This window comes from Ursus maritimus (assembly GCF_017311325.1).
Source record: "Ursus maritimus isolate PB19 chromosome X unlocalized genomic scaffold, ASM1731132v1 scaffold_X1, whole genome shotgun sequence".
In the NCBI taxonomy this organism is placed as follows: domain Eukaryota; kingdom Metazoa; phylum Chordata; class Mammalia; order Carnivora; family Ursidae; genus Ursus; species Ursus maritimus.
In genome coordinates, this window is record NW_024423319.1 from 82,807,070 (window position 1) to 82,818,104 (window position 11,035).

At 55.4% G+C, this 11,035-nt stretch overlaps 2 protein-coding genes across 2 annotated transcripts; one reads left to right on the forward strand and one right to left on the reverse strand.

Moving 5' to 3' along the window:
* The first annotated feature begins 1,521 nt into the window (after nt 1–1,521).
* Nucleotides 1,522–7,052, forward strand: PCSK1N (proprotein convertase subtilisin/kexin type 1 inhibitor). The gene is made up of 3 exons (XM_040632011.1): nt 1,522–1,931; nt 5,814–6,286; nt 6,713–7,052. Exons 1-3 carry the CDS (start codon nt 1,818–1,820, stop codon nt 6,906–6,908), a joined length of 783 nt encoding a protein of 260 aa, XP_040487945.1. The 5' UTR covers nt 1,522–1,817; the 3' UTR covers nt 6,909–7,052.
* Nucleotides 7,053–7,972: 920 nt separating this feature from the next.
* On the reverse strand, nt 7,973–10,565 carry ERAS (ES cell expressed Ras). The gene has a single exon (XM_040623613.1). The coding sequence runs from the start codon at nt 8,916–8,918 to the stop codon at nt 8,217–8,219; it is 702 nt and encodes a 233-aa protein (XP_040479547.1). The 5' UTR covers nt 8,919–10,565; the 3' UTR covers nt 7,973–8,216.
* Between the last annotated feature and the right edge of the window lie 470 nt (nt 10,566–11,035).

Genomic DNA, 11,035 nt, shown 5'->3' on the forward strand with positions numbered 1-11,035 from the left:
CCCCCCCCCCCCCCGCACTGTAGGGAAAGATGAGCATAACAGCTTCAGCAGGAACCTTGTAGGGCCAAAAACTCCCCCTCCCAACTGGTAGGAGTCCCTTAGATGACTGGAAACAACCTCAGTCAGAGACCGTCCTGCTATGAGCCATAACCTACACAACCATAAAAAGAAAAGACACCCCTTAACCTGGTATAGTTGCTACCTCTGGGCCTGCCCATTCTCCATTCTGGAGTGTGTATTGTCCTTAATACACTGCTTCGTGCTTGCTACCTTCCTTCTGGCTGCCTTTGAGTGTGGACCCGCATGTTAATCTTTCATGGGAAATCCAAGAACCAACACCTCCATTCGCCCAACACAGACTCTCCCGCCCATAACAGTTCCAACCTCATTTTTTTAAAAGATTTTATTTATCTATTTGACAGAGAAGGAGAGCCCAAGCAAGGGGAGCAGCAGGCAGAAGGCAAGGGAGAAGCAGGCTCTCCGCTGAGCAAGGAGCCAGACACGGGACTCAATCCCAGGACTCTGGGATCATAACCTGAGCCGAAGGCAGACGCTTCACCGTCTGAGCCACCCAGGCGCCCCACCAGCCTCATTTCTGATGTAATTATGTACATGTAATCACATACATCTGGTCAGCTTTGGTCATGCACACTTTCGAAGGGGAGGGGATTACACAAGAATGTGGACACCATGAGGCGAGGATCATGGGAACCACCTTAAACATGTGTCCATCACACCAGCACTGGGTACATCATCTTCCGGTCCGGAAAGGGATGTGTATAATGATTTTCGTTGTAAAGTTGTTTGTAATACCGAAGAGACAGAGACAGAATCAATGGATTAGATACACTCACAGGAGCATAAATGGATCTTTCTTTTCTTCACTTTTAATTTGTGCCATGTTACCATAGTTTGTTTTATTTTATTTTTTAAAGATATTTATTTGAGAGAGAGAGAAAGAGAACGAGCACAGAGGGAGAGGGAGAAGCAGACTCTCCACTGGGCAGAGAGTCTGATGCAGGGCTCAATCCCAGGACGCTGGGATCACGACCTGAGCCGAAGACAGATGCTTAACTGACTGAGCCACCCAGGTGCCCCCATACTTTGTTTTAATTCCTAAATGAAAATATCTTTATTTTTATCTTATTATAATAGTAACCCATATTCATTGCAATATTTTTTCAGACAACAGAGAGAAGTGTAAAGGCGAGAGTGAATTATTTATCTCCCCACCCAGAAATAACCACTAACATCCCCTTCCCAACATTTTTTGCCCAATGTATGCTCAAATTTTACCAAACTTTCGTTTCGTTTCCTTTGATGTGTCATTTTAAGTGGCTTGAAACCCTTTCTGGAACAGTATATGGGTAAAATCTATTTATCTATGTATCTATCCTCACCCACAGTAGCGAGTGCTCACCCAGTGAACAAACTCATATGTCTCCTCCCCAGGGAGGGAGAGGTGGGGACCAGATCCCCATTCCACTCCGCTGAGTCAATTTTGCCTGCCTGTCTGCTAAGGGACAGCGAGGTCTGTTGCCCTGGTAACTGCCCTCCAACTGCCATGGCAACCGCCAGCTCAGGCTCCAGCTTCCCACCTTGCCCCTTGGGCATCTCCATGGCGACGAGCAGGATGGAGGGGCTGCTGGGGCTCGCAGGCTGCGCCTGCGTGGAGTGGCCGGAGAGGGGGTGGGCAGGGGGAGGGCCGGCTTCTCTGGCGCGCGCAGCCGCAGAGCACCGCAGCCTTGCCCGCTAGCCCGGGCGCTGCGCATTTGCCAGCCAGTCCGCCCGTCCGGAGCCCGGCTCGCTGGGGCAGCATGGCGTGGTCGCCGCTGCTCGGCGGGCCGCGGGCCGGGGGCGTCGGCCTTTTGGTGCTGCTGCTGTTGGGCTTACTTTGGCCTCCCCCTGCGTTCTGCGCTCGGCCGGTAAAGGTGCGACACCGGTCGGGCACGGGGTGGGGGTGGGCGGGAGGATGCTGCGGGCGAGGGTCTGTGCTCAGCTGCCGGCCCCTCGTCCTGGCGGGCCCCCACCTGCGCCCGGACATGCGGGGAGATCGGCCAGGATGGCCCGGGGCCCCCCGCCTGTCCGCGCCCCGGCCATGCGGGACTCGGTCTCTGGGTGTGCGGGGCTTGGCTGGCAGCCACGCCCTGTGCACCCTTGGCCCCTGGCGCGGGCCCGGCCTCGCCCCGCCGGTCCCCTGTGGCGCTGTCCATGGGACTAGCGCGCGCGAAGGGAAGGGGTGCACGCACCGGTCTCTCTGCACGAGATGCGATGACTGGGGCGTGAGAATGCGCTGGCCGTGTAAGTGCGTGTCCTTTGGTGTCAGCGCTTCCGAGCGAGCTGCCGATGTGGGTCTGGGTGTGCAGTGTGTGTGATGCTGCGGGTGTTCCTGCGTTTGGCTTGTCTCAGGGACACCGTGTGAGTGTTTGTGAATCCTGTGGTGATGGTTAAGCTATGGGCGTGTCCGTGTGTGTGTGTGTGCGTGTGTGTGTGTGATTTCGTTTTTTTAGGTGGGATGGGTCTTTGCATCCCATGTGCACATCCCATTTTGGTTGTGTTGGACTAAGCGACTAGGATTTTGTATGGGTGTTAACGCGCTGTTTCTGCCCGTCTCTTTATGGAGCTGTGTCATTGTGGGGAGAGGAGCCATGATGTCTCCGCGCTGCGTTGTGTCTGTAGGGGTGGTGCGTGTCCTTGCATCTGGGTAGCTCTGGCCATCGTAACCGCATGGGCAGCCACCTATGTGAATGCGTGCAGTTCCTCGTGTGTGGATGTGGCAATGTCGGGATGCACATGTGACATCTCAAGGACTGCTAGTCCATGCCAGTGTGTGTGAGGTTGTGATTGCTGGTGAGTGTGCGATTCCCCAGGGACTGAGGGGTGGTGGGCGCCCAGGGCACCTGGAGCACATCATCCGCCAACTCGTCAGGGCTGTCTGCGTCAAGGATGGGGGATTTAAAAAATTATTAGAAATTTTTATGACATAATACAGTTAACATTCATGTATGATGTAAGGAATAATGATAAAATAAACCCTGTGTGTACCCACCACTCAGGTTAAGACATAGAGCATGACCAGTAGTTAGAAGCCCCTGGGGGCCCCCTGCGCACAACAGCCCCCCTGCTCCATAATCATTATCGTGTATTTTCCGTTCAGTGATTCCTTACTTTCATCGGTAGCTCATCACGTATGTGCGTATGTCTAAACAGTGTGTTGTTTAGCCTTTCCTCATCGAAATGGAATCATACCAGGCATCAGGCTCCTTGTCGTCACTAGGGGTCACTAGGAAGTCATCAGGGTGTCTGCCGGTCTCAGGCAGCCTGCAGTGGAATTCATTACGTTGCTTTTTTTTTTTTTTTTTTTGCTCTGCATCGGTTGTGAGATCTATCCACCATCCACATTTGCACATTGAAGTGCGTGGCTATAATTCATTTATTTTTATTGCTACCTAATATTTCATTTTCTGAGTACATCATCAGTATGTGAGTATATCATGGTTTATACATGCATTCTCAATATGTCAGTAGACATTTGCGTGGTTTCCAGGCTCCCCCCCACCTCGGTCCACGACGCTGGCACAAACAGTGGCCGCTGTGATTTTTCATGAACTTAGGTCCAGTAGCATATGTACCGAAGCTACCTGGAGTGCAGCACCCCAGGAGCGGGTCATAGGATTTGTGCAGCTTTTTAGAAATTGCCGAATTGTTTTTCAAAGTGATTTTGGCAATGGTATTCCCACCAGCGATGTACGAGAGTTTCTGCTTTTCCCACCGCCGTGTCAACATGGGGCATTATTAGGCGGTTTGAGACGCATTATGCTTAGTGTCTCCTTGGCACTTTCATTTGTATTTTCCTGATTACTAAGGAGGCTCGCCATTTCCACATAATTGGTAACTGGTTTTGTTTCCTTTTTTGTGAAATACTTGATCATCGGTTTTCCCTATTTTTTCATCTAGTTTTTATTTTTTATTTAAGTAATCTCTACAGCCCACGTGGGGCTCAGACTCAACGACGCTGAGGTCAAGAGTGCCAAGCTCTTCCAGCCAGGCGCCCCTCCCTATTTTTATATTAGCTTGTTTTTCTCTTTGCTTTTTAGGCTTTTTTTTTTTTTTTATACTGGATACTAATCCTTTATTGACTCTTTGTGTTGCAGGCATCTTCCCGCTCTGGTTTTGACTGTTCATTCTTTTTATGGTGTCTTGGGATAAAAAGAAATCCTTAATTTTAACATAGTCAGATTTATTCATCTTTTCCTTTTTTAAAAGATTTTATTTGTCAGAGCGAGAGAGCACACACAGGGGGAGGGGCAGGCAGAGGGAGAAGCAGGCTCCCTGAGGCGATGCGGGACTTGATCCCAAGACCCCGGGATCATGATCTGAGCTGAAGACAGACGCTTCACTGACTGAGTACCCCAGGCGCCCCTATTCATCTTTTCCTTTCCATTGCTCCCACATTTGGGTTATTTGTTGTTCCCACATGGGTTTTTGAAGGAGTCGCTCCTGTCCCCACTGCTCTGAGTGTCCCTTCTGCCACGTAGCAAGTGTCAGTATCTGTGGATCTGTTCTTAAGCTCTGTTCAAAGATATTACTTCCTTCGGCTGGATTGAAGCTGCTGTTTAACTGGTTTATTTTTCTTTAAACATCTCACTTTTAAGTAATCTTCACACCCAGCATAGGGCTCGAAGGCACAACCCAAAGGTCCAGAGTCATAGGCTTCCGCCACTGAGCCAGCCAGGAGCCCCTTGCCTTTTTCATTTTGAATTTCACTATTTCTAGATGTTCTAGGTGTTTCTTTTTCAAATCTTCATGGTCATTTTTATGGTCTTTTGTTCCTTACTCATACTTTTGATACCGGTTTTTATTTCTTTAAACTTTCTGAAACTGCTTTAAAACTGTCTGAATTGAAAATTAATCATTGGGTAATTTATTCTACAGAAAGATTTACACACATGCCAAATAATATATGGACAAGATTATTCATCCCAACATGACAAGAATAGCAAAAGATTGGGGGGGGTGTGCCTGGCTGTCTCAGTCAGTGGAGCGCCAGGTTCTTGATGGGGTTGTGAGTTCCAGCCCCACACTGCGTGTAGAGATTACTTGAAAAATAAAATCTTTTTTTTTTTAAAAAAAAGGAATAGCAAAAGATTGGAAGCACCATAAATGTCCATCAGTCGAAGACTGGTTAAATAAAATGTGTACATCCATACAAAACGGATTCAATGCAGAGGAAAGAAAGGAAAACAGAGAGGGAGAGAGAAGAGGGAGGAAGAGAGAGAGAAAGGGAGAGAGGGAGAGAGAGGGAGGGAGAGAACAGGGAGGGAGGGAGGGAAAAGAAAAGAGAGAGAAAGGATTCACTGAAAGTACTGATCTGGACAGACTCCGAAATGCAAGGTGCGGAACAGTCGGCTACCTTTTGGGCAAAACAAGTGAACAATAGGAACCTATAAAATGCAAATGTGGTTCTTATAGTCCACAACAGCAATACAGAAAATTCTATGGCTGTCATAAACGCCATCAGCACTCCAGTGAAGAAACCTGTTCTCCAGCAGCCCTGGGGCAAATTCTGAATCACTAGGAAATCGTTGGGGGGCGGGGGTTGGGGATCTAGGGGTCTTTGGTGGTCTTCAGTGTGCCTGGACATATTTGGGGGTCTCCAGTGGCCTAAGGGGTGTCTGGGTGCATTCGAGGGGCCGCGGTGCCTTCGGTGGCATGTGGGGATGTTTGAGGTGCACGGGGCTCCCCTGGGTGGGTGGGGGGTGTTCCTGGCCTGACGGACGCTGACATCTCCCCCCTTCCACGTCTTCCGGCAGGAGCCCCGCGGCCTGGGCGCCGCCTCGTCGCCCATGGCTGAGGCTGGCGCCCCCCGCCGCTTCCGGCGAGCAGTGCCCCGGGGCGAGGCGGCGGGGGCCGTGCAGGAGCTGGCGCGGGCGCTGGCGCACCTGCTGGAGGCCGAAAGGCAGGAGCGGGCGCGGGCCGAGGCGCAGGAGGCCGAGGATCAGCAGGCGCGCGTCCTGGCGCAGCTGCTGCGCTCCTGGAGCAGCCCCCGCACCAGCGACCCCGCGCTCGGCCTGGAGGACGACCCCGACGCGCCCGCCGCGCAGCTGGCCCGCGCCCTGCTCCGCGCCCGCCTGGACCCCGCGGCCCTCGCAGCCCAGCTCGTCCCCGCCCCTGCCCCCGCCGCTGCGCTCAGACCCCGGCCCCCAGTCTACGACGACGGCCCCGCCGGCCCGGAGGCCGAGGACGCCGGCGACGAGACGCCCGATGTGGACCCGGAGCTGCTGAGGTTCCCCAGCAAGGGGCGGGCAGGGGGCGGGGCCGGCATCCCGGGGTGGGGGTGGGGGGGTAGGAGGGCGAGGGGCGGCGGGGGCCTGCCTCACAGCGTGGTGACGACACCTAGGCCCTGGGATCCTAGGAAGGAGTGAGGACCCGCACCCAGGGTGTAGGGTCAGAGGTGCTTGGCAGGGGAGACAGTGGGGAGCGGGACTGTCGGTCCCGGGGAAAGGGGCTCCGATGTCGGGTTTCTGGGGGGGAGGAGCGGGAGGCAGGGAAACCATAGTGTGTGGGCTGCGAGGCAAGGGCAGCTGGAAAGCAGTGGGCTGGAGACGGACGGTCCCCAGGCAGTGCGGTGTTGCGGGGCCGTCTGAGCTCTAGGGCAGCGACGTGGATGCGCGGGCACCTTCTCACCGCCTTCCTCTCGGCTCTCCTGCAGGTACTTGTTGGGGCGGATCCTCGCCGGGAGTGCGGACCCCGAGGCTGTGGCTGCCCCGCGCCGCCTCCGCCGCGCCGCCGACCAGGATCTGGGCCCCGAGGTGCCTCCTGAGGGTGTGCTGGGGGCCCTGCTGCGGGTGAAGCGCCTGGAGACCCCCTCGCCCCAGGCGCCGGTGCGCCGCCTCCTGCCGCCCTGAGCACCGCTGGGATCCTGCGCTCCCTCGGGCCCAGGACCACCCCACCCCAACAGCCCGACTGCGCCCCCCCGCCAGCCGCAGTTGCTGCCCTCCAACCCCAAGACCCCCGCCTTTGGCCCCACAATAAATGCGATCTGAAGCAGCTATACGCTTGTCCAGAGTGGCAGTTTCTAGGGGGGCTGGTGGGCTGAGTGGTGATGGCCGTCCTTAGACAAAGGCCGAGGGGCTCGGCACTTGAGTCCCCCCTCCCCCACTCTGTGCCTCTTCTCACTGGGGGAGGCATCCAGAAAGACAATGGCAGTAACCACCCAGATCCTGGGCCCCATTCCCCAGGCTTTGAGGACATTTTCAGGGCCTGCAGCAGCATTTTCCTGGGGTCCATCCTGTGGACCAAGGGGTGGCTGTGGGGCTGTGAGTAGTTTGGGCTCTGCCCCCGGCGGTGTCCACAGGCACCCAGGAGGCTTCCTACTCTGGCGGAAGAGAGGGAGTGGGCCGCAGGCCTGTGGTCAGTAGGCCTTCCCAACACACACCTCCCGCTTGGGACTCTTGGGACTCTGCGTCTGAGAAATTCAAACCAGGGCCTCCAAGGCACAAAGAAAGTGTATTTTGTCAAGTGTATTCTGTTTGCATTTGCTAGCTTGATTTGTAATGCTGAGATATTTCGTTACATAGGTTTGAGGCTTGCTATCTGTACTCTCACTTCCAGCCTCAAGATACTGGAAGTTGTGGCGGGAGCTGGTTGATGCTCACGGCCTTTGCACTGGCTGTTCCCTCTGCCCCTAGTTACCTGCACGTCTTTACTCAAACGTCACCTGCTCAGTAAGGCTTACCTCGACCCCCCTGTCGCTCTTCATTCCTACACTCGTTTTTAATCCACAGCCGTACGCTCGTCTACGAGGGCGGGGATTTCTCAGTGTCTTGCTTCTACATCTTTGGCACCCAAAGCAGGGCCTGGCGCACAGTGGGCTCCCCCCCAACATTTCTTGAATGAAAGAACCTCACAACGCAAGTAACATTCTCCCCGGTTTCACTCCCACCCACGGAACACGGCACGGAGGCGGCTCTGAAACCGGAGAACACCATCTATTTAATTGGCAACACAAACTCTTAGCTCGCCAGGAACCGGTACGATGCCCCGCTTCTCCACATGCCCGTCACCAAACGCAGACGTCCCCAACGGAGGGATGCATCTACCCCTAGTACACCAACAGTGTCCCACACAGCTAGCTGCCTGGGGGTGGGGGGGTCTCATGTCTAGGAACCACCACCCTGGCCCGGGGGGCAGGCCACCCATCTTCAGCAAAATCTTCAGGCCACCGCACAGCCGCAGCGGCACATGGCCTTCTGGTGCCGGGCCTTATCCCCGCCCGGCCCTGCCACGGCCTCCTTTGCCATGGCCTCCCGGACCTTCTGGATCTCATGGATGAGCAGGGCGAAGGCCTCCTCTACACCTTGCCGCGTCTTGGCTGAGGTCTCCACGAAGGGGGCCCCCCAGCTCTTCGCAAGGGCTGCAGCCGCGGCCCGAGCATCTCCGGTGGTGCTCACAAGGTCACACTTGTTGCCCACAAGGACGAGGGGCTGGGTGGGGTGAGGGCCCCAGGTGGCCCGCATCTGCTGCAGCTGGGCTAGAGACGAGGGGTCATCCAAGGCGAAGACACCCAGCACACCATCCCCGATCGCCACGCACTGGTCACGCAGGGCCCTGTGAGTGGCCTGCCCTGCCGTGTCCAGCACGTTCAGAATGCAGCCCCCGTGGCCCAGGGCCACCTCCTTCCAGTAGGAATCCTGGATCGTGGGGTCGTGGTCCTCCACAAAGCACTGGTGGTTCAGCTGGATGGTGAGCGCACTCTTGCCCACGCCGCTCGCGCCCACCACGACCGCCTTGTACTCGGGCAGCTGCTTCCCGACGCTCCTGGAGGGTGCCTGAGCCCTCTGGCTCTCCTCCTGGGAGCTCAGGCTCCACGAGCCCAGGCCCAGATCAAACATGTTAGGATTTCTCGGCAGCGCCATTCCCCCAGTGGGCAGCTCAGGGAAGGGATGTGGACAGCAGGCCCTGCGAGGGAAAGAGAAAAAAGACAAGGGGGAGGGGCAGGGGGAGGTTAGGCAAGACCATCCGGGGGCAAGGGGTCAGCTGGTGTCATTGAATCAACATTAACTAAGTGCCTAGGTGTGTGCAAAGCGCCGTCTAGTAGGCCTTACACCTTATTTATGTTGCTTGATCTCTTTCCGTCTCATTCCCTCTAAGTGGAGGCGGGGATTTTAAGAGCAGCTTTATTTAGATGTAATTTATATACCACAGTTAATCTAGTTAAAGTGCACAATTCAATGTTTTTTTAGCATATTCACACTGTTGTGCAACCATCACCATAATCTAAGAACATTTTCATCACCCGGAAAAGCAAGCTCCTGCCCATTTGCAGGCCCTCCCCCCTCCCGACGGAGGGCGGGATTTGGGGCAGTTTTGATTTTGGTTTTGGATTGTATCAACTGTTGATCCTCAGGCCCGCAGCGGGCCAGTCACATATTATATGTTGAGCAACATTCCTGTCCCCAGGGAGTTTGTATTCTAAAAGGTGGAGACAATAAATCAGGTAAACCGGCAAATTATGAGGCCGGTTAGCCATTAACATTAGAATTTAGTCTTTCTTACGTATTCAGCATACGGCTATTGAGAGCCCACTGTGTGGCGAGGACAAACAACTGGGGAGAATAGCTAAAATAGTTAACAAACCCCGGCCCCCAGGAATGTGACATTCGGGTCAGGAAGACAGACAACAACAAAGATAAATCAGTAAAATATACTGCAACAATAGGTGGTAAACAGGCTGGAGATGCTCGGTTACTGTTAGGCCTCTTTATTATTATTTAATTTTCATGCATTATTTCCAGCGTCTTCCTGCGCGCCGGCATTGTGATGGGTGTGGGGAAGGAAGGTGGGAGGTGTGGGGGTGGGGAAGTGGCAGCGAACAAAATAGACTAAAATCCCTGCCCTTGGGAGGATTAGATTCTGGAAGTGCGAAGGAGACAATCAACAAGATAAGCAAGTAAATTATCATGCAGTTAGGAGAGGATGGGCACACAGCAGGTGCTCAATTAGTGTTAGCTATTAATAGCAAATTACCATTAAACTTATTCAATACACATCCTGGTCTCGGTTCAGTGTGTGGCCTCAGGAAATGCATCATAATGGCTGCCACCCCGAGTCTCTCTGGAAACCCCGGGGAGAATGGCAGTTTGGGGGCAGATGGTGGGTTCGAGATACCCGTGGGGGGTTCTGTTGAATTTGGGATCTGGAGGTCAGGGTTGGGGGGCGCGGAAGGTCCCAGATGGGGATCCAGCCGTGAGGTCCCCGGCCCAGAGAGACTGCTGGCAATAGTGATTAGATGCGCTGGCCCAGAAAGAAGGGGGGGCCACGGTGAAGAGAGGTAAACTGAGGACAGAGCTCTGGGGGTGTCCCCGAAAGGCGGGACAGAAAGAGGGAGCGAGGACAGACAGAGAGGCGAGGGCGAGGGCGGAGGCAGCGGGGAGGCCGCCGCAGTCGTCCAAGGCCATCGATGCAGAGGTCAGATTCTAAGGTAGAAGTAACTGCCAGGATTTGCTCTGAGAGTCAAAGGCGGCGCGTGGGGTGGGGTGGGGTCGAGGATAACTGGAGTTTGGGGTCCGGGCAGCTGGGAATCTGAGGGTGCCCGCGCCGGAGGCCGGGGACACGCGAGACGGACTCTTGCCCCTCGGCGAAGGGCACCAGGAGCGGCGAGGAGCAGCAGGAATGATTTCCCGGGGGCCCGGCCTGGGCCCCGCGACCCTTCCCACCACCCCGAGAGGCTAGGCCATCCCCACCCAGGCCACCGTGTCGGCGCGGAACGGCGAGGCCCGGCAAGCGAGGTGGCGGTGGCGGTGGCGGTTTACCGGCCCGCGCTCAGACGGCCCGCTGGGGACCAGACCGACGGCGGCGGGGGTTTCGCCCTCCTCGAGTGACACTGAGCCACTTGCTGTGGGCCGAGACCTACGAGCGTCCCCGTGGGGCCCTTGAGACCCTGACACCCCCGCCTGGAGCCCCCTGTCCCACGGCCCAGGATCCAGGGGTGCGCGTCGAGCGGAGGGAGGCAGCAGAACCTGAGCCCAACAAA